Source organism: Aquila chrysaetos, chromosome 3 (assembly GCF_900496995.4).
Source record: "Aquila chrysaetos chrysaetos chromosome 3, bAquChr1.4, whole genome shotgun sequence".
Classification (NCBI taxonomy): domain Eukaryota; kingdom Metazoa; phylum Chordata; class Aves; order Accipitriformes; family Accipitridae; genus Aquila; species Aquila chrysaetos.
Genome location: NC_044006.1, coordinates 11,634,532 through 11,657,122, shown reverse-complemented (window position 1 = coordinate 11,657,122; position 22,591 = coordinate 11,634,532). Strand labels below are relative to the sequence as shown.

Sequence of the window (22,591 nt, the reverse complement as noted above, 5' to 3'; positions counted from 1 at the left end):
CTCTCATATGAATTGTCTTGAGATACGGTCGCAGAAAGTGTGTGTGTGTATGTGTGAGGGAGGTGGATCTACACAATGCACTTTGAGAATCTCATTGGTAAAGTTAGGTAAATTTGTTCTCAAGGTTGGAAAATACATTAGGGTTGAGTTTCATTTTCTCTTATCTTTCCAGAAGCCCAAGATTTCTTTCAGTTTGCTTGAAGGATTGTGTGTGCAGGTGCGTCTTTGATGGACAATGTGTGTGGTCCCTGGGCCAGGTAGGCAGACTGGCTCCTCTCCATTCCGTCAAAGCAGAACTTCCCTAGGAGGGAAAATGGTGCCCTGTGCCATGCAGGGGGACTTTCTTGGTGGAGGGGATGTGTGTTGAGGGGTATGACAACCAGGAAGAGTATGGTGTATTGTGCTTGTTTGAAGAGGAAGTTAACAGGCAAGTTAGCAGTGTTTGTAGCCACAATACAGACAGCTGGTTTTGAAGGCATCTTTGTGGTGGATGCTTTACCTGGAAGGAGGTGTAGAGGGGTCATGGCCACAGGCACACAAATACAGGTGCCATTTAGAGGGTTAGGGAGGATTGGAGGGCTTCTGGCCACCTTGTGCTGTTGAGGCTGTCTCCTGTCTGGCAGGTGTTGTCATGGTGTGGACCAGTCTTTGCACATTCGACCCAGCCCATGTGCTCTTGTGGCTCTCCATCTTCTGCTGCCCACCTCTGCTGGGTGTCCAGAGCTGGAGACTCACTGGAGCTGGGCTCCCTGGCTGCACCAGGAGTGACTTTCATCAGCTCCTCTGTGTGACGAAGTAAGGGTAATAAGGAAGGACAGTAACCCAGCACACGGCGGAGATCCCTCCCTCGTGTCCTTGGTGGCCTTGGATGCTGAGGTGAACTAGAGGGTTAGTGATACATCACTGTCCTGAGCACAGAGGGTCACGTGCTACAGGAAACTCCACCACAGCCTCGTCCAGGCTGGTTCCTACCCTTACCTGGATGTATGCTGTCTTCAGATCTTATTTTTTTAAACTCCAAGCAGTGCTCCTTGTTACTTCATGTTATGCCAACGGGCTCCACAGCCAGTTCAGCACGGTGTTGCCAGGAGATTCTCCTGCCAGTGGTCGTGTACAAGCACGGTCCTAACAAACATTGCAGAGGCCTTGACCTCAGCTCACACGCTCTGTACCTATTTATTCCCAAAGGAACAGCCAGTTGGGAAGGCTGCTTCACCTTAGGGATCTTTTTGGTTTGAGGGTTAGCATGCTAAGGTGGGACGGGGGAAGGCTACACGTTCTCTTGGTGTGGCTTTGTAGTGCTGGAGCGGGCCAAGATCCAGATCTAGCAGTTTGCATCCATACTTGGCAGATGGGATCATGGTACGCACGCTTTGTAGTCTGTGCATTGCTTCCCCGTTAAGAAAATATTATTCTCTGCAAACTAGAGACCAAGCACAGACTGATGTAACTGCAGTGTGAACGAGGGACTGACACAGAGGGTGTACCGGTATGGTAGCTCAGGTGCACCTTGGGTTGTTAAGGGGCTCAAAACAGATGCTTTTAAGCAAATTCTCATGGTCAGGCAAAGTTATTAATGAGAGAATTAAAACTGAACTAGTTAAACTGTGCTGTTGGCATTTTTCCTTTATTAATCTGTGTGGGTTTCTTGTGCTTGCCACTTACGGATAAAACAGAAGAAGTGGTTTCGTTTTCCATCTCCAACAAGAACTGTGTGATGTAACACCCTGCCTGATAACCGCAGCGATGACACGCTGCGAGAGAGTCGTTCTGTTTTCTGTAAATGTGAGACTGTCACTTGTGGAATGCTGCGAAAGCGGATGCTGCATGCCTGCTCCCCCCAACTTTCCCTTCCCCCCCTTCCCCCCCTTTTTCCCCCCTTCCCCCCCTTTCCCCCCCTTTCCTTTCTCTTCCCCCCCTTCCCTTTCCCCACAAGTTAGTGGCTGTCGCCACGCCGGCTGGAAGCGGGGGGACACACAAGCCGTGCAGAGCAGGCTCCGCACCCGCACAGTCACAGCCGGCCCCTCCCGGGTTTCGCTGCAGGGCTGAAGTGCTTCCGAACCGCCCCCCCGCCCCCGGCAGTGTCCCCAGGTGCCTCCCGCCTCCGCCAGCCGAGCCGCCCGGTGCCCGGGCTCCCGCGGCGAGGCCGGCGCCGCTCGCCCGGGGATGCCCGGTGCCGGTGCGGGGCAGCCCCCGCCGGGGCGCCGGTGCCGGGGATGCGGGGCGGAGGCCGCGGGCATTCCCGGCGGGGCGGGCGGCAGCGGCGCTCCGCCCCCGCGGGGGCTGCACCGCCCCTATAAGTTCGGCGGCGGCGGCGGGGAGCGGCCAGAGCTCTGTTCAGCTCCGCCGTGTCTAGCCCAGCCATGCCGCTGCCCCGCGTCCCGCCGGTGCTCCGCGCCGCCCTGCTGCTCGGCCTCCTCCTGCAAGCTGTCGCCGCCGAGTCGGTGAGTCTTGCCGGGCCGTGGGAGAGGAGAGGAGAGGGTCTCCTCCGCCTGCGAGCCCCGGGAGGGAAGGGTGCTCCCGGTGCCGGGGGGCGGGTGACCCGGCTGCTCCGCGCCGGGCCGGGGCTCTCGGCCGGGGCTGCGCTTGGCGGCAGGTCCCGCTCGCCGGTAGCCTGAGAGCTAATGCCCCCGCTGCCCGCCCGGGGATCTGTCCCCAGCCATTTGTCCTTCTCCGGGGAAGGGGGGGCCAAAATGGGTTAATGGCAATAGGGCAGCTCCCAGTCCTTCCTCCGGTTCCCCTGCCTCCTTCCGGGCTTGCACGCCTCTGTCTGATGCCAAAGCAGCGTTGTCCCGGCCCAGTCGTGCCAGGACTCCTGCCCTGTCAGTTATCAGTCCCTTTCTCCCCCCTACGCAGTGGTGAGCCTCATCTTGCTCTTCTGTAATCGGGGCTGGTGGAATTAGAGCAGTACAGGGTACAAGGGTATGTGATAGAAATGAGTTGCTCTCCATTACAGCTTTGATCTCCAACTGCTGGTCATGGACTTAAGCCCTTTAATCCCTCTTTTATTGTGCGTTTGTGATGGGTTAGATATGCTCAATGCATTACAGCACCTGGGTAGACTTTCCAGTCTTACCTGAGTTTGGTTGTGCCGGTACCTGGTGTCCTTCTCAGTGTGTCAAACCGTCCTCGCTTCCACATGGGAGTGAAAAATGATGTATTTCCATGGAGAGTTTAAGATTCTCTTAAATATATAATGAGGTGAAACAGTTTGGATGCTTCAAGCTGGGTACACGTGGGATCTTCATGGTGAAGCAGAGGTTTTGGAATTCTGCCTTCCCTGCTGTTTGTTTGTTTTCGTTTGTGTGTGTCCGTCTTGCTGATAGTGTAGACAGGGCAGATTCCTCTGCTAGTCTGAAAGAGCTGCTGAGATTAAAGTAACTGCAGGAGATCAGGGGTTCTCAAAACGAGGTTTAATCATCCACACTGTTTCCTTCTGGACTGAAGGCTGGGTGGGCAGATCAGAACTGATAAGGCTCTGCTGCTGCCTCTAATAGGGACACAGGATTGGGGGGTTGCTGGTTGTAGAGTAGGAAACTCCCACAGAGAGCATCTGTAGTAATTGGCAGCTACTCTGTGCTAAGACCCACCAGCCCAAATCCACTTTACTCTAATCTGGTGTCTTTATCCCTTCTATTAAGCACGTGAATTGCTCATTTGAGAACTGGCCCAAACTAGTAGGGCAAAACTTTGGGGCAGATAGCATCTGGAAGTTGCACTGACCATGTTTGGTATGAAATGTAACTTGGTGTCCCTGGGGAACCGAGTGGTCTGCAAGCATCGGATTTCTGCAAAGACAACAAATTTTGCACAGATGTATTCTGTAAATCCTTATATAGAACTTGTACGGAGTATTTGTCCGTATCTTTTAAGCTACTTAAGATGGAGTGTATGCTTGAGAAGTAACACTGCCCTACTATAAAGCCTTATCCAAACAAATTGTTTGGGTTACAGGTTGCTGGGGAGGAGAGGAGGATGACACACTGTTTGGGAGAGTTCTGCTGGTGCTCCTCCCATATTTTTTTATTTTTTTTTTAATAGCACTGCCAAAACGTGCAGAGCTGCGCAGCACGTGGCCCTTAGTTTTTCTGTGCGGGCAGGGTGAAGACAGGTAGCCGTTTCTTAACAAGACGGGGATTGTATTTCTTGTGCTTATGTAAGAGCATGGCTTTTGAGAGTGATTCGGTGCTTGAATATTTCCCTGAGCCTGTACAAACAAAAATGCCTTGGCTCCTTTCCCCTTGCATGGCTTTCTGGTCTAGATGAGACTTCTCCACGTGAAGCAATCTTGGATGTGTAAGAGGGTGGGGAATATTACTGAAGTGCTGAAGTGTGACGTTGGTGCTTAGGCTGTGGGTGGGTTGTGTTACAACAGCCCAGCAGCCTTGTGTGAGAACATCATCTTGTTCCTGGGGGTGGGGGGGTGGAGGCTGGAGCTGAAGCCTGACATCTCCCAGTGGTCCCCAGCCCTCTCTGGTTGAGTGCTTTAGAAAGCAAAGGCTGTGCAGGCAGGGTGCTCCCCTCTGCTTGTGCTGTGCGAGGATAGGGTTCCTGCAGAAGATGCTTTAGGGGCCTGCTGCTGGGGATGAGCAGAAAGCCACCAATGCAGCCAAGACATGGGATCAGTGGAGTTGACGAAGGACTTGAAGTCTGCCTTGCTTGGGCAGAGCAGTGTTATTGCACTCTCCCTGTGCTTTTAGCATCTAGAAGTGCCCCTGGCAGCACAGGAGGGAAGCAGGGGGTATTCCCCTGCAGCAGAGGTGTCTGCCTGCTGCAGGCTTGGGCTGCTCTTACGTTTGACTGAGCTGCAAGAAGGCTCTGAGTGCCCTGAGCTCAGCAGGGCCTTAGCAGTGCTAATGGGCTTCAAGGTCGTTGCAGCCGTCCTACTTTTCTGCCTTGCAGTATGCAGAAAAAGTCTCTGTGCAGCACAGTGTTGTGTTTGTGTGTTCCTAGCAGTATAGACAAACAGAAATCCCAACGCAGAAGCTGCTGGCAGAGGGTTGCTCAGGGAGAGGGGGGAGGCTTCATGCTGTTTGTGGTCTCTGTTTGCTGGTTTAAAGCAATCATGCTTGGAGGCCTCCTGATTGGCAAAGCTGGTGTCTTGTTGATGATAGCTGTGTTTGGAAAGTAGTGCAGCATTATTAATGTTAAAACCGGTTTGGCTTGTCCTGCTGCCATTGATCCCCGAGGCCTGTTCTTTCAGCTCTTTGCCCAGTTTCTCATCTGTCCCTCCCAATCAAATCAAGACATTGCTATCTGCACGTTTTACTTTATTTTACCTTCTGACTTGGCAAACACACGAGGCAGCTGAACATGTGGAGCAAATCCTTGCTTTGCTTCAGCCTCCCTAAAACACAGAGCAGCAAAATTACAGTGTCTAAGGTGATGTCCCTTAGTCCTGAAAGGAAGGAGCCCATGACTTCTAGTAGCCGAACCTAGAGCTGGCTGTGGGGATGAAAGGCCTGTAACGTGTAGAAAGAAATAGCCTCTCTAGTAGCTTGCACCTTGTCAAACTGCATACACAGCTCCTGGGGTGGGAGTTCAGGGATGCAGGGTCCCTCTGCAGCCCAGGACCTTGTCCATACTAGACATGGAGGTACCCACATGGGTGGGAGCAGTCGCCCCTGCAGTGCTTGGGGCACAGTCAGGGAAACAGCCCTGCTGCCCAGTTCTCATCTGTCTTAAGTGCCTGCCAGCTCCCATGCTGGAGAGCACTTCCTTGGGGTTCAGTTTTCCAAACAGCTTATGCAAGAGGCAAATCGCGGCTGAACTTGGTAGTTTCCAGACTCACGATACCAGAGACTCATTCACTCTAGGAAGTTAAGGCTGTTAGCCAACATGATTGCTCTCTTCCCTGCCCCTCCTGTTGTTGTCTCCCCAGGCTTTGGCACTTTGAGGTCCTGCAAAAGCCTGGATCCAGTCCAACAACAGTGAAAATGTTTTTTGCTGTGTGTCTTCCCCTCTCCCCTCCAAGCCTCTGTTAATGGCTTTACTATTGCTTTGAGCTGTATGAATGGTAGGGGTGGGGAGGCTATTTGCTGGTCTCAAATGCCTGAAGTGGAGCCTAATGGGTCCTTGTCATGGTTTCCTGTGGTGGCTTACTGCCTTCTTGATACACTTGTGTCCCACTTCTACCACAAGCTGGAAGCTGCTAACTTGACTTTCAGAGTGATGATGGAGAGGAGGGACTCGGGCTCGCTGCTTGGCATGCAGACATCAGCACAACTCCTGCAGCTACTTTTCCCTCCCCTCTGACTCCTGGTGCTGGGAAACGCTCCGTTGAAAACATGCTGGCTGCTTGAATCCACTTGGCTATAAGTTCACACTGCATTGTGTTGCATTTTGTGTGTGTTAAGTTCTCTCTCAAATGGACAGATTGATGGACCTTGTCTTTAAAACCAACTTTTTTTTTTTTTAATTCAGTGATAGTAACTGTACCAATAAAGGAGGCATGATAACTGTGGTTCTATGGTCTGCAATATAAATGACTTAAGTTGACTCATAAGATTACTTGATTAAGTTACTGTGGCTCACTGATGCTGCAGAACTCCCCAGCTATTGCTTTCGCTAGACAGAACGGAGTGTCCATCCTTCAAAACACTTCCTTCCTCTTGAGTTAACATTTATCCTCTTCAGCCTGCTCTTAGATCCTTGCAGCTGCATTCTCCCCCTCCACTCATTACAGCTTGTTCCTTTATGCTCTGTAACAACAGCAGGGTTGTGCTGCTTTTGCAACCTCTAACTAGAAGCTAATGCCGTTGAAGCACTACAAAACCAGTGGGGACAAACCCTGCGCACGCCTGACCTCCGGGCTGCTGTTGCAGAGCATATGTGGCTGTTTGTTTGAGACTTGGTGGAATGCAAATGCTTTAAATTAAGGATTCAGATGATTTGCACTAGAATGAGACTCTTGTGATGAGACTGGGCTTGGTGGCTCTGAATAGACAGGGCAGCCTAGTTAAATTCTTTAACTTGTAATAAGCTACTGCTCTGAGGGGCTGTAAAAGATCCTACATTAATGAGCTGTTAGGGCTTCACTTCTGGATTAGTTCAGACTTCTATTTTTTTTTTTTTTTTTCTTTAAGCGTGTGCCTGAATGGTCGTCCAGCAAATGCTGCTGCCTCTGACCAGCTCTGCTGTGTGTCACCATCAGCCCTGACTCGCAGCAGTCATGCTCTCTTGACTCAGGGTTTCTGGCACTTGCCTGGCCTCGCAGCTCCCAGACACTCTGCTGTCACCCTCTGAGTAACAGCCCTGGCCCCTTACCCAAAGCAATGACTCAGAATTCCGAGGTGCTGCAGCACGGAGGTGGATCTCTTCTTATGGGGTTAGAAAAGGGGTGACAAGCAAAACTAGTGCTGCTTGGCAGATGGTCTGTGCTGCCCTCAGCACTGAGCACCTTTGCTGCTGCCTCTTGTCTAATCTGCCTCGCATTGTGGCTATGGTGGGCAAAAAAGCTATTGGGGCTCTGACATATGACTGCTGCCAGTAGCTGAGCTAGTGTTGGCACAGGCAGATCAGAAAATGGCCTTGTCTTGAGCAACCACTAACTTGCTCTGGCAGCTCTGTGGTTGCTGCGTTTTCAGACAGATACAGTTGGAAACCAGAGTTGCGTGGGGGAGAGGGGAAGGCAGTAGTATTATCTGAAATGACTGAAAGCATTCAAAGCAAGCTGAAGGAGTGGAAAGTCTCAAAGGAGAGGGTTAAATACTTAATCCTGAATCTGGAGAAAATGTCAGTGTAGGAGGGGAAAACACGCAAGATGTAGCTGCGTCCCTCTCAGTTTCTGAAGGCTGGCTGACTTCAAAAATACACTTCTTGTAAAAGTCTTATTTTTGCTGGAAATATGCACTCCTGTCACTTTTATTCTTAAATCCTTTGAGGCTGAGACTCTGCTTATAAAATGCCAAGAGGCTGTTGTTAGACAAATTATTGGGATAACTTAAAAATCAAAGCAGTTAATTAAAATCTTAGAGAGACACTCCTTGGGGTGGGAGGGAGACTGGGAGACCCGTAGCACTGTTACCCAAGCAGCTAGTGTCGTGTCAAACAAAAACGACGTTTCTTCTTGCTTAAACAAATTGTGTTCTGTCAGGGAAAGCAAAGCCTGCCATGGGAAGGATTTCTATCTTCTGATGTTGTTCTGCCTTAGCTGCTGAAGGGGAAAAGGTGTCTCCACCACAGTTCAGCTAAAACTGTGCTGCTGTCTGCTGTAGAACTTGAATACAAAGTGATGCGGCCATGCCCCGTTTACCTTGCTGCGAGGCTAACCCTGCCTCCTGCCCTTTAACTGCCATTACAGTCAAACTGTAGCAATAAAATGTTAACGTGCATTAGTGGCTGTGAAAGTGCCTGCCTTGGACTTGCACTGAAATGGCCTGCGTGGCACAGTAGCCAGGAATCTCGGCGCTTAAGGTGAGGTGACTGAGGGGAGCATGGCTGGAAGGAGGACTCCTGGCGTGATGGGGTGCTGCCAGGCTGGCTTGGAGAGGAGTGGGACCCATGGGTGGAGGGATGGATCCTGGCCAGCATGGTGCCAGGAGGGTGGTAGAAGCTTCTTTTGTGGGCTAGTGTGCCCCTGTAAAAACAGAGAAAGTTCTACTCTTCCCCAAATGGAAATACAGTCCGTACTGATGTCAGGAGCTTTTGCTTGGAAGACGCTGTTCCCAGCAAGATAAATATTTATTGCAAATCCACAGTGTGCAGTGGAGCAGATTCTGGAGCCAGGATCTTGCAGGAGACTGTTTATGTGCGGGCTGTTCTTGGCGCTAATTCTAAATTTCCCGAGGCTGAGTATGAGGAGCTGGTCCTGCGTGTTGGTTACTAAACGACTTGCTAGTCCAGCCAAGCACAGGCTTTGCAGAGCCAAGGAAGGAGTGACCAAAACAATAGCTGGGTCCCTCTGCTCCTGGCTGTGACAGTGTGGGTGCAGAGATGTGGTCAGGGAGGGCTGGAAAACTTCTGCCAGCTGCTCACCCCCTGCTCGGAAAGGGGCGGAAGCCTGGCTGGGAGTCCAGAGCTCTCCAAGAGAGGAAAATGCTCCCGGGTGTGACAGGTTTCCCAAAGTACAGCTGCACGATCCCCAATAGCACATGCTGTGTCTGCTGCTTTCTGGGCTGAAGCCAAGGCAACCTCTGCACAAGTTGGGAATGTCTCTATTAAAAAACAAAACAAGAAAAAACCCCACGCACTGAAACCCTGTCTCTGCTGCTGTAGCTAACTAGGAAAATCCCTGTTGTTGAAATGCTTGTTTGTATAAATGCTTACATGGGTATAGCCTGATAGCAGAGTGGTACGGCTACGCTGTGTCAAGTGCTTTCGTGCTGATAACTTCCTCTGCTACAATTTTTTGCTGGTATCTTTGCCAACAGAGCAAAACTTAAAATAGTGTAACTGTGCTGGCAGAGCTCAACTGCCTGGGCTAAGCCTAAAGCTTTGGGCTACTACTTCTGATTAGATTAAAACAGATTGTGGGAGGGGAAGCATTTGTAGGGTGCAGCATTGGGAATCTTGACTGTACAAACAAGCTGAGATTAGCTGCATGGTGAGCCCGCTAGGAAAGGCACCCTTTGAAGTTGGGTGTCTGCCTGGCTTAATTTTGCTAACACTCTGGCATGAGGGAGCATAAAGATCCCGAAAATGCATGTCACGCATTTCTTGCCAAGTGGAAATTCTCCTTATATGTGTGTCCAGGGAAGTATTGGGGTGTAGCTGTATTCTAGGAAAGGGCAATGAGGGCAGGCCTATCCCCAGCATGAGGGGGAAATATGATATATGAAATATCCCAAGCCTGAAGTGTCAGCATGAGAAATCATCCTTGATGGAAAAGCTGCCTTGCTGGGGCCTTTATATCCTTGGTTTTTTCCACAGGCAAGGATGCAATAGGAGCTTCCTGGTATAGAGTAGGGCAACTCAGAGTGAGTCGTGAGCCAGAAAAACTTCCTTTTTTAACCTTGACTAGATTTCTCCAACTTAGGAACTGAGCCCTGGGCAGTGAAGTATATGAAATACCTATGATCAGGTTTGTAAATACCATAAAAAATAGAATCTCTTTATGAACTAGGCGCGTATCACTGCCCATGACCTGGAGAACCTTTCAGGGTCGTGAAATGTCTCTGCCGCAGTTGTTTTCCTCCTGAGTCACATGAGAGCTCCTGCTTTCCCCTCCTGCAGTTTTCCTCTGAACCTTATCTTTATTTGCTTCAGGGCAAGTGATTGACCCACAGCTATCTGCAACTGCCTGCTGAGCATTATCTCCTCTAGCTGAAGGCGGGAAGCAGTCATCTTCTTCCCGCTCTGGCTCTTGTAGGTCTCCCGGAGCTGGGCATTGACTATTTAGAGCAGCTGTTTTGCCACCGTTGCAATAAACAGATCCCAGCATGTGCCTGTCTGGTAAAGGACTCAATCTTTATGGCTTTGCTCTTGGTTGATAGTCAGGCAAGAGCGGTTAAACAAGAATTCATTCCTTTGTAATCTCTACGTCCTCCTCCTGCTTGCTTCTATGGCATGGCCTGAAAGGCACACGCATACCTTGTGGTCTGAAGAGAGCAGGCTGCGTGTAAGCAAACGCACGCGAGTTAAAAGGTAACTGAGGTTTGACTTTGTAAGTGCAGGGAAGCCTATTTTGAGCAAGCAGAGCCCGGGAGGATTCATCCCTCTTGCAGGGGAGGCACCCGTGACAGCGGGTCGCTCTCCAGAGCCTGGGATTATGGTGTAATTGTCACGGGGGATTATGCCTCTGCTGCCACATGAGCCCCCAGGAGAGCTGCTTGTGGCGACACAGCTTAAAGAATCACACGGGGAGCGGGGGCAAGTGGGGGAGTGACCCAGGCTGAGGCCGTGTTAGTGCTGGACGTGTGTTACTGCACTCTGCCACCACATAGCACGTGGGCTGCTGAGTGTGAGCACACAGGACTGGTTATGTGGCTGCAGGGAGATGGATACCTGGTTGGACAGGGACTGGGGATGCTTCTCTTAAGTCACCTTGAATGAGTGACACTTTTACCAGCTGAACAGCCTGCATGTTGCTCTTGCTTTGTCTTATTAAGCAAGACCCTGCTCCTTGCTTGTATTCCTGAGCACAATTCAAAAAATAAATACATTTTTTCCCTCTTTGGTAAGAGGCACAAAGAGACAGCATGCAACAACTGGTCTGGGGTACTAGAGATGCAATGCTATACCCTGCTGCCAGCCAAGAGCTGCCTGCAAGCCCTGATCTATACTTCTGTTTTTGATTTCCCCCTTAGTCCTCAGAGACATTGCAGATTTACCTTTATGGCTCACTGTGGTGCGATTGCACCTGTACAATGGCTGTTGGAGAGGACATGGGCAAGGCTGGCTTTGCCCAAAGCCACTGTGTCTGTGGTCCTGCTCTAGGACTGCTTGAAAAGTGTTGAGCAAAGGCACAGTAGTATTTAACCATGTCTGGAAGCCTTGGGGTGAGCCTGTCATGCAACTAAATACACGTGTGCCTGGATGGGAGTTGTTCAACTTCTGTCCCTTGGTACAGAGGCCAGTGCGGGCCATGTGTGCTGCGAATTATGTGGGACAGACTGACCAGGAACAAGAGGTAAAATGGTACTCTCCAAGCATGGGCACAAGGAGTTGGCACAAGTGGATTTTTTTTTTTTTTTTTTTTTTTTTTCACTGCGGCTGATGTGTTGAAGGAGTTAGGTGTGACCTAGATTGAAATACTGATATTTGCTTTCCTCTCAGGACAAAAGTGACTTTTGTTTTGGTTTTTTTTTTTCCCCCCTACATAGAGCTGGAGCATAGAGGGAGGGGAGGGGAGGGAGTAAAGGGTCTTTTGGGAGAAATATAGACCCTTCCCTTACTAGTCTGGCAGGAGCTGCCTCTGCCGGAAGCTCATGTCGCTTCTAATAACTTTCTTTTAATGTTTATTAAGATGGGAAGATAGAGCTGTCTTTGCCTGTTACCTCACTGTACGCCTACCTCCCTTGGAGGTCAGCTCTATTTGGCTGACTCGCACCGATCTGAGCCACCCCGTTTCCAGCACTGTGGCTCTTCAGCTTTCCTGCTTTTGGGGAGCTTGCGTGCTTCAAGGGGATGAGCTCAGCTCCTAACCCCTGCTCCTTTGCATGCTTTGTGTGAGCTTTAAAACCTTCCTGGTTTGCGTGCTTCTGCAAGAGCTTGGTGGAAGTGAACCATACGGAAATCCCTTCTCTTGGGCTCTGTGGTTTACAGAGCTTTGCATCCTTGCACTGGAAAGGCCCCATTGGATTCGGTGCTCTTTGGTTCATGATGCAGGACAGCACGAGGGCCAGGGTGGTGGCTTTGCAGGAACACTCTCTTAATAATCAGGCTCCAAGGCTGGGGCATGTGGCCTGTTGCTCGTGTCATCCAGGAGCCCTTTCTTGTTGAGCTGATCTAGATATGCATTGTGGTGGTGAGGTGACATCTGTCCCTGACAGCACAGGTCTGGGAAAGATACATTGTGTAATACTGCTCGCTGAAGTGAAACGAGGTGATCTGTACCACTGTCCCCTAGTACAGAGCACCTGAGAAAAGCCCCAGCAGCAGTTTACATTTATCTGTCCCTACAGGCTACAAAGAGTTAACAGGTCTGCACCTCTGCCCTCTCTTCTGCCACCTCCCAGGCTGGCCCAGCTCCATGTGCTTTTGTCTAAGAAAGATTGACTTTCACCTTGCTCCTGTTTACTGCTAGACTTGTGTACACAGTGCTGGGGAGGGAGATGCAGGAGTGAGCGCTGGGTCTCCGTGCCAAAGTTATAAACTTGATAAAAAGCTCCCTGCACTTCAGATGCCTGAGTCTCTGCAGATCTGACTCCCTTTGCAGCTTGCTGGCTGTGACCCTTCTAAGAAGCTTTTAATGAACTCTGTTGTGTTTGATCAGAGACAAGGACCAGCCGTAAAACCCCGTTCCATGTCTGGGAACCTTTGTCTCTGCCCCAAAACATCATTTTGGTTTTTTTGAAGCGGTTTGCAAAGGCTGTGGTGAGGACGTGTGGGCTGTGGCAGGCGAGCTGCCTGTGTTTGATATTTCCCAGAACTAGCCAGCGGCTGGGGAAATTCACACATCGGACAGAAACTTTGCTTGCTCCCTCAATAAATAGATGTTCTTGCTTTGAGAAGAGGCTAGTGGTATGCTAGGGCTGTAAGTGAAGGCCCCAGGAGCACAGAATGGAGCGGGGTGGGCTAGGGATGGAGCACAGCAGAGCTGCAAGCCCCTGCCTGGGGTACCAGGGGTGTGATTCCTGTGCCTCAACTGAGCAAACAGTGTCTGGCTTCATCCAGTAGTGCAGCCTGTCTCAGGCTCAAACATAAGACCTCTGTGCCTGGCTTTTCCAGGAATGATGCTCATAGTTCACGTGCCTGACATGCTGGTTGTCTGGCAGGGAATAAACTTATTTTTTTGCCACTGGGAGGGAGGAAAAGCTTCTGCTCCCAGCATGTTGGTTAATCCCCCTTGGTGCTTACTGGGGATAAAGCTGCTTAACATGAGGAGGAAATCCTGGAACTAGACTCCTGCAGAAAAGGTTGATTTTTGTACAGACCACTCCTAGAGAGGAGCATATTAATAGTAGGGCTCGACTTCAGCTGCTGAGGTGAGGTGGGGCTGTGCAGCCGCCCAGTCCGACTCTCCCAGCAAGTCCCTGGCCTGGCTCCAGTGCTGCAATAACAGGTGGTGGAAAGCAGACTCCGAGCAGTGCTGGTGCCCTTCTCCAGCTGGCAGTTGCAGAAGGTGTTAAGCTGAATGCAGCCAGAGACAACTTGGCAAGGGCTGACCATCATCCTGTGGCAGTCTCCTAGCTTTTTCTTCTTGGCTGCGGCCTGCCAGCCGAGGGGAAGCATGGGCACCTTCCATGGGGCCTGTTCACCTGGTAGCGGAGCTGTAGGGAGGACTGAGTCCTCTTGGAAAGAGATGCACTTTTTAAGCAATACTCCAGGGAGCTCTTTATGTGGCACTTGGGAAGCCTGAAGCCCTTGCTTTTAAGCCTGTGAAAGTGCCTGTCTGCCTTCTCACAGGTGTGTATGCGAGGAATGTGCCTGCTCCAGACCTGCCCCGTGAGCACAGCACTCCAGTGTTAACTCTTCCTGGGCTGCCCATGCCCCAGGTCCCCGTGGGAGCCTGCTCCCTAGGAGAGCATGTCTTGAAACCTGGACTGTAAGTGTGGAGGTGCCCAGCAGCCCTCTAACTTCCCTGGCAGATGAATCTGTAAAATGAGGCTCGCTGCCCACAAGAAAAGTTTCCAGTATGGTTTGAGAAGCTCTCATGGCTTCCAGGAACTGCCCTGTCCTTGCTCAAGAGGATGATGAAGAGTGAGTTCAGGGAACGCTCCCATATAATCTTATTTAAGCTTGTGAGTCAGTAATTTCCTTGTTATGTCCTCTGGCTTGTAAACACTGTCTGTCCTGATTTAAATAGGTTTTTCTGATAGCCGAACCTGGTGCGTTCCACTGTATGTACTAATCACCGTGACTGTCTGCCACTGCTTTGCTCACGGCTGGGCTGATCTGATAAGGCCAGCCTGCTGTCCAGCCACTTGGTGGCTTAAACGCAGGTTTTTCTTGAGCTGCCCTCATTAGGACATTAGCTAGCTGTGACTCATAACAAAGTATGGCATGAGCTGGCACAGGGGTGCGGCACAGCGCTTTTGCCAACATTGGTCTGCCCTGGCGCAGCCAAGTTATACAGATCTGCAGCAAACGTGTTCCCCAGTGCCCTATCTCGGGCAGATGGGAATTGGGCTCTTCCTGCCCCTTGATGAAATGGCCAGAAGCTGTCCTGGGAACAGCTACTGCATGCTGGCAGCAGTTTCCATTGCAGGTCTGGCTTTGGCTGGGTTTCACATATCTTGAAATGAATTTGCCTTGGAGCGAGTGATCCATAATGTTAGGAATGCCCGGTTCCAGGCCGGGAGGGGATTTCTTCCCAGCTGGCCGCCTTCCCCAGCCCCCTTCCCATCACCTAATGCCAAGCTCAGGCAGAGTGGAGACAGGGGGTCTAGGAGGAGAGCTGGCCTCAGCACTTCATGCCCTCTAGGCTGTTCATTTGGTTATCTTCCAGCAGAGCTGCTGGGGAAACCAAAGATGCCTCAATAAGCTAATGAAAAGCACATCTAGTAGCCACTGCTCCTTATGCAAAATGAGAAACATCTTGTCCTAACCACAAGGTCTTGTTTGTGGCAAAACCGGTACGCTAATGGGCAGGGAAGTCTGGGCTGGAAGCAGGGCTGGGGCTGTGGACAGAGGAAGCTGACACATGGGTTGTGGCTGATTGTTGGTCTTTGCTTGTGAGTGGACGTAATTCATCAGTCAGTGTCACCGCTGGGCTGTAGGATGGGCCACACCTGGCTGGGCAAGCAGGAAGGCTGGTGCCAGCTGGTCAGGGTCTCTTTGCTGCCCCGATGAAGCAGCAAGTGCTGGGGCTCCAGTGGTGCCACCCAGCTCTAACTGTCCCCACGAGTCTCTGATCCTCACCCCTGTGAGGCTGTAGCTCGTGGTAAACCGGTACATTAAGAAGAGCCGTTGGATGTGCAGGACTATGGAGTAAAGGGATGTTTTAAAAATGCTCTCCTGGGTAGACAAACCTTCAGAAAGACTTGCCAATTTTTCTGTGGGGACAGCATGAAAAAATGTTGACAGCTTAGCCCCTAGCTATGGGACTTCTTGCCGTAGGGGAAGGGGTCAAGTTCCCCACACCCATGACTTCATGGCTGTGGAAGCATCTGGAGCTGCTGGAATCTGCAGGCTGGTGTTAAGCAACCTGAGAGCTCATACCTGTGGTGCCCTCACCAGGGCTGGCCCCAGGGCTGTGGGGCAAGGAGAAATAGTTCTGGGGAAATTGCATAACCTTGGTGAGGGCAGGAGGTTTGTGCTTGCGGCTCCTCGAAGGTCCAAGTGCAAACAAGCTCTGGTGTGTAAATTGCCATTGTGGCCAAACAGCTGATTCTCTGGGAGGCTCTCCTGCCATTTTGCTAAGGTGTGTCTGTAACTGATCTGGCCATAGGATCGTGGACTTCATTTTACAGACTTGTTTGTTTACATGCCTTTTAAGAAGTGAGGCAGGGGAAGCTCTTCCTTCAGGCAAGTCATTACCGATAGCAAGTGCTCTTGAATGTCATACTATATTGCACTCCAATTCAGCTGAACTGACAGACCAGTTTCTAACCCTTGGGTGATAAAATAGGTTTGTTCTCAGTACAAGGAGCAACGAATTGCCTCGGCATGAGGCTTTGGTGCTATGCAAAAAACTGACCTATAGGTGCCAGGCTTTTTCTCTGGGAGTAGCAAGTCCTTCCAAATCCTCCCTTATCACAAACTGAAGGTATTGCTTTTCCAAATGTTTTTGCTACAAACTCCTGACCAAGATCTTGTGTTATTTTTACCCTGTGTGTTCAAGTGAACCTCCTGAATCTGTAGCCCTCGGGAAATTCCCCTCCCAGGCTGGCTCTCACTTCTGTTCTGAGAAACTCTAGGGGAATTTGGCTATTTCCAGGCTGATGAAGATAATGCTCTTGGTGGAGAGGAAGTTCAGCATTTAATGTTCTTCTGATGGAATTGATGTGCTCAGCACAGGCTCTGAACTCCTGACCTTTTGTGAAATGCTTCTGAGGAGTTGCCTGATACTTAACACTTTTCCACTCCCCTTTACAGGTGAGAGAAACAGAGACCATGGATGCCCGATGGCTTGACTACCCTGCCTCCGGAGACTTGCCAGATGATGAAGACATTGGCGAATTCAGGCCTCACTTAACTTCTGATGGATTAGATATAGATGAGGCATCTGGGTCTGGAGGTACGCAGGGAAGGGGGGGGAAACGGATCTCCCTCAGTTGATGCTGTGAAATTCCTTCTGGCACCAGCCCATGAGTGATGGGCTCAGTGCAGAGCCAGAGCTCCGGAGGGAACTAGTGTCAGGTGGAGATGAGAAAGCTGTGTGAATCGTAGTCACTCACAGATGAGAACAGTGAAAGTGGTTGTACCGTGATGTTGAATCACTCGGGGAGGACAGATGGAGTCCAGCCAGGCTTGTCTTGCTGCAAGTGAAAAGGCATTGCAGTGGCTGGATCTCTTTCCTATTGAACTCCAAAGAACTTCTGAGAAACTTTAAAAAAATGTAAAAATAATAATTAAAAAAAAATCTGTTGTTGAGGCAGTGTTAAAAGGCTTAAAGTTAGTATCTCAGCTGAGGCCAAACAAGGTAAAGGACTAACTGATGTTCAAGTGAACTCTGTGACATGCAAAGTTCCCTGCCCAAACCAGTTTCTGTAGCTCCGTGTCCCCTTTATGTGAACATTTGTTCTCTAAAGGGGAAAGAACAAGTGCTGAAATCGGTGCCCAACATGTTTAGGCAGATCCAGTAACTAGAGGTTTGGCGAACTATCCTTTAGGGATGGGTGGTGAGAGCGTTGCCTTCCGTTGGCATTAGTTTAGCAAGCTATAGCAGACCTGCTTTGCAGGGTAACTCCTGATAATCTGCAGCGGGGGCCAGTGGATCCAGCTGAAGACCCCTCCCATGCAAGAGCTGTTGGTTTTAAGATTATGTCTCATCGTCTTATGCAATCAAAGCCATTAAATGGCAAAAGTACTAGTAGGTAAGGGGGAACTGTAGTCAGCAGAGAACAAGAGTCCTAGTTTGTCTGCACTTGCTGGCATTGCGGGAATTGTCTGAATTCTGGAAAAATAATGAGAGGAAAACTTAGTGTCTTTTTTTTTTTTTTTTTTTTTTTTTTTTTACTCTTCCCCCCCACCCCTCCCCCCCCCCGCCCCCTGCAGACTACTCAGACTCTGAAGATGCCATATATCTGACCACCATGGATACTCCTGTGGTAGGTATTGCCTCTGCATGTTATAAGCAACACATAGCTACTCCGGTCTGTCTGTGAAGCTTTCTGAATACCCTTCCCCTGCAAGATGTGGCATCAAGATGAATCTACCTGCATGAGCAGGAACAGTGTACTCGTAATGCACTAATCAAACTTCCTTTTCCCTGCACACCTTCCTACTTTCAATTGTAGGTAGGCTGGGTGCTACTGGGTGTTACCACTGATGGGTGTGGTTTGTCTATATTCTGTAGGTATCTGACAACTATATCCCTGGAGATACTGAGAGAAAGATAGAAGGTGAGAAGAAAAATACAATGGTGGACAATGAAATCATTCCAGACAAAGCTGTACCTGTTGAAGAGAACCTGTCCAACAAGATCTCCATGGCAAGCACAGCCAACAGCAGCATTTTTGAAAGAACAGAAGTCCTTACAGGTAATACTCCACCTTGTCCTGATAAATCATTAATACTGTAAATCAAAATAGTTTCTATTGTTCCCTGTTTTTCTGAGGAGCAGTTCCCTGCTGACAAGGGGAGTGAGATGCATTACCTCTGTGAGTACCTGTAGCAAGGTCACTTCTGCCTTCTAGTCCTTAAACAGCAGAAGAGCCTACTGCTTGCCTTGCTGGGGTAAACAGATTGGTTTTGAGCCTGCCAGCTGAGTGTTGGCTTAAGTGCCACTTAAGTCATGCAGCAGCTGCTCTGCTCTCGGTTACGACCTCAACAAGAGGCGTATCTAGCCATAAATCAATGACATCATAGACTTTCATATCAAGTGGAGGCATTTTCCTTCTAACCTTTGCCCAAGTCCTGCCTTTTTGTGAGCCTTGCCAAGAACCAAACAACCCCTCTAAGGGATTTGAACACCTAGTCAACTGTTACAAATCTAAGTACCTCTGTCTAGAGCAAAACCAAGTGACTGGCTTCGCCTCAGCATGTGGGACAGATCTGTCTCAAGGCATGCTTCATCAAGCACTTGGCCTGATGGTCCAAGTACAAACCTTGGCACATATTGCTGATCTGCAGCCATCCTTCCAGTTGGAGGAGTGACTGGAAGAGTGGATTGCAAAGCCACCTAACAGAGAAGCTGATGGAGTGCAACAAGTAGGTGCACAGCAAAGGATAAACTTCACTGAAGTCTTGTGGCTACCCTTGGTGTGAGGAGAGAGAAAATCTTGGTGGGTTTTTGTGGGTTTGTGGTTTTTGGTTGTTGGAGTGTTCTTTGGAGGGAGGTGGTGGTAGTGGGATGTTGCTGTTTAATTGAAATGCAGACTCCCCAGAGTGTGCTCACACAGATAGTTAACAAAGCATTCGAATCGGAGCTATACCATTTTCCTGGACTTGACGCTGTTTGTGGGTTGTGGTGGGGCTTTTTTGGGTGGTTTTTTTTGTTTTGTCTCCACGCAGGGAGGATGTCTTTTTGTCACAATTTTTCTTGCACTAAACCGGAAGATTAACACGAACTGGTTGATGTGGAACATGTGATTATTCTGTGGTTGGATTGAAAGCAATTTATGGCATTTTCCAATAGCATCTGCTGTTGCTGAAAATGCCAGCATGTATGGTGACAGACACAAGGACAACGCTGACACTGGAGGCAGTTCTGGGGGCTGGTATCCTTAAGCAGATTTTGAGATGTAGCTGATCATTTGGAGTTGTCCAGAAGTTTAGACTTATTCCGTGCTCTTTTTTCCTCCTCAGCTCTCATTGCAGGAGGGGCGGTGGGCCTCCTGTTTGCTGTCTTCCTGATCCTCCTTTTAGTCTATCGCATGAAGAAAAAGGATGAAGGCAGTTACGACCTTGGGAAGAAACCGATCTACAAGAAAGCCCCTACAAATGAGTTCTATGCTTAAAGCTCGGCAGCACCTTGTGCCCATCAAGGGATGAACAGACTGTATGGAAACACTGTGCCCTCAGCTGAGATGTGCTGAACAAATGCTCTTTTGGGATTGAATTTCAAAGCAACTTTGAGAAAAAACAAACTTCCTACATGATCCTTCCCATCCTGCTCAGCTAACAAGGGCCCAATGAAATACAAAGAGTCTGAAAAAACCCTCAGTGTATTTTTTTTCTAAAGCTAGTGTGAAAAGAATAAAGATGCCAAATTTTCTGCTTGGTTTTATAGAGGGTATATAAACACAAAACAGACTGTATGGAAGCAAACACCATGTGTTTGCATCCAGTGTGCTGTGCTCAGATTGGCTGCTTCTATAGAAGATGGCTTTTTTTATAAACCTTGCTAATAGATGTCTTGCAGCAGGCTGTTGATGTGAAGCATTTTTGTGGAGAACTATTTATGTATCTCTTACACTACAGATAATGTTGCCTTATCAGGGAGTAAAAGGCCCATAGGGGCTAAAAATCCCTGAATGCCATAAAGGGCCTATGGGAATGTTTTCCCCAGGAGACTTCTGTCTCTTCCTGTCAGCCCCAGGCAAGGGTCGTTAGTCCATGAAATCCCAACAGCCAGTTTTGTTTGGCTATGACGACACCCTTTCCTTGCCTTCAGTCTCTTTAACTTTTTTGAGGATTGTTTGTAGGATATTTTTATAACAAAATTTTAAAGAAAATAGCCTAATGTTTATATAAAAGTTTGTAGAAATTGTTTTGAAAGAATAAAAAAAAAATACTTTTTTAATTTCCTCAGATTTATTTTTTCAATCCCTTTGTGTTTCCTTTGGCTGGGCATTTCTCTAGAGATGTTGTTTTATATGATTCATATTCTGAACTGAAGCAGAGTTAGCTACAGTGTGTTACAGGTTTCTTGTAGTTCTATAGCAGCTACTGTAGAGGGTAAAGATATTTATGGTTTTCCCATAACTTTTTTAGGATTTGATTTTTTTAAAAATAGAATTATTTATAGTTTCTGAAATGGCTGCTCTTCTCATTTGGTAACTTCTGTCCTTTTTATGTAAAACACTAATATAATGAGTCTCTGTGAAAACTATTTAAGCTTTATCCTGTGAATTTTAATTATAAATTCAAGGCAATAACTTCTAGGATTAATCTGTATGCAAAATTGGATTCATAATATGATTGAAGTAGGGAAAAGATGAGAGTATTTCTAGCCTGTAATATATTATAATCAGTACTATAGAGCTATATATTATATGTTTTACTGAGAAATATACAGTTAAGAGTGAGAAGGCTGGAGTTAATTCTTCAGCAGCTTTACTGTATGTAAGAGGCTTGATCTCGTTTGTACTGCTGTTTGTCCAGTGTCTTATCTAGAGGACAGGTGGGCTTGTGCTAGGGAAGGCAACTGGGAGCAGCCTGAGCCCTGTGGGCTCTGTTGCTGTGTCCCAGGCTGTGCCTGGAAGCAGGCTGCAGTCAGTGATGGGTTGGGTTTGATCCTCGGAGTTGGAGCAGAGATCCCTATCTGGAGTTGCTCTTTGAAGCAAGCATTGGAAGCTCGCAGTACAGAGAAAATAACTTTTTGTTTTGGGGGCTGGCTGTGCTGCAGAGTCCCCTGCGGTACTGTGCTGAGTACCTGCCTCTTGCAGAAGGCTGGCTTTGGTAGCTAGAAGTCTGTCTTGGCAGCATCTCCTACCTGGGAGCACTGAGCTTTCATAGATGGCTAGCTCTGAACCTCCTGCGGTGGGTCTTTCTTAATATATCATGTACATAGCTCCTACCTCTGCTGAGAGTTAGACCAATTCCCCCAGGGCTCCTAGAGTGGAGGGTAACGTGTGTGTCCGATGCCTCTGTTGCAGGAAGCAGGAAGGTGTTACAGAACTACTTTGCACAAGTCGTGTCCTCCTGCAGCTCTTTGAATCTGGTGTGGTTTAAGACAAAATCTGAGTGTGGGTCTCCAGATTAAGTAACTGGGTAGGCTGCACAAAACCAGATGGTTGCGAAGGCTCTTTAGAGAGCTTATTGACTCCTGAAGCCTCCTTACTGAGGCTTTGTTGTAGGCTTTAGGCCAAATTCAGAGGCGATGGAACAAAACTTCAGCTGCCACTAGCTGAACCTGCTTCTCAGAGCTAGGCAGGCAAAGTGAGGAACGCAGGGGAGCCATGTATTGAGACATCAGTGCAAGAGGACTTTTCCCAAGGGTCCTCCTCCAGTTTGACTCACTCACTTGGTCGCAGTACAAGTGTGTTCGGGGAAACTGTGGGCTCTGGGAGGCTCTAAAATCCACACAGAGTTCACTGTAGACTGGGAAGGAGAGTGAGAACTTTACTGCCTACGGACAGCATTACCAGAAAGGCAGGAGTGGTGCTGCATCTCGGGATATTTAGATTCTCTTGTGTAATTGCTCTGGGGATTTTCCACTGTTACTGATTTTTATTTTATTTTTTTTCCTCAAATAAACTGGTACTTTCTAAAATTGGCTTTTTGGACTGTTTCTGATCTGAAATTACTTTTGGGAGCTGGGTAACAGGGAGCTCTGCAGCTCAAAGGAGCTTTGTCAGCTGGTCCCGAGCTCCCTTCAGCATCTGACCCACAAGTGACTCCTGTGGGACCAGCGTCACTGGGTTTCTGGAGCTAGTGAAGCTCCTCCAGGCAAGTAAAGCAGATGCGGTATGGCACAATGAGGTGAGTCCATCCCTTCTCTGGTGATCAGTTTTGTGACAGCACTTTGAGAGGGCTGTCCCCTTGCAGCCGGAAGGCACAGAGGGAGGTAGAGATGGGCTTGTGCATGTCCCCTGATGACAGCAGCACATTCGTGTGCCCTCAAACATAGGAGAGCAATGTGCGGAGAGTCTTGCTCAACCAAGTTTCAAGCCAACCCTGTTTAACTGATGTGGGTCTTCAAGTGGGTGTAGAGCTGTTTCAG

At 49.1% G+C, this 22,591-nt stretch overlaps 1 protein-coding gene across 2 annotated transcripts; it reads left to right on the top strand.

Annotated features, from left to right (window-relative positions):
- Positions 1 to 1,695: 1,695 nt before the first annotated feature.
- SDC4 (syndecan 4) lies at positions 1,696 to 22,141 on the top strand. Of its 2 annotated transcripts, none has more exons than XM_041122431.1 (5): positions 1,696 to 1,785; positions 16,639 to 16,780; positions 17,761 to 17,813; positions 18,062 to 18,245; positions 19,513 to 22,141. In XM_041122431.1, the coding sequence occupies exons 1-5, from the start codon at positions 1,747 to 1,749 to the stop codon at positions 19,662 to 19,664; spliced, it is 570 nt and encodes a 189-aa protein (XP_040978365.1). In that variant the 5' UTR covers positions 1,696 to 1,746; the 3' UTR covers positions 19,665 to 22,141. The 2 variants fall into 2 exon arrangements, with proteins under 2 accessions (XP_040978365.1, XP_029865182.1); XM_030009322.2 differs by lacking the exon at positions 1,696 to 1,785 and adding an exon at positions 2,317 to 2,444.
- The last annotated feature ends 450 nt before the right edge of the window (positions 22,142 to 22,591 follow it).

Excerpts from the sequence above, each read along its gene's own strand:
- SDC4 (XM_030009322.2), top strand. The coding sequence starts at position 2,364 with ATGCCGCTGCCCCGCGTCCCGCCGGTGCTCCGCGCCGCCCTGCTGCTC. Across the intron at positions 2,445-16,638 it reads AAGCTGTCGCCGCCGAGTCG|GTGAGAGAAACAGAGACCAT; the intron begins GTGAGTCTTGCC and ends TCCCCTTTACAG. Across the intron at positions 18,246-19,512 it reads AAGAACAGAAGTCCTTACAG|CTCTCATTGCAGGAGGGGCG; the intron begins GTAATACTCCAC and ends TTTCCTCCTCAG.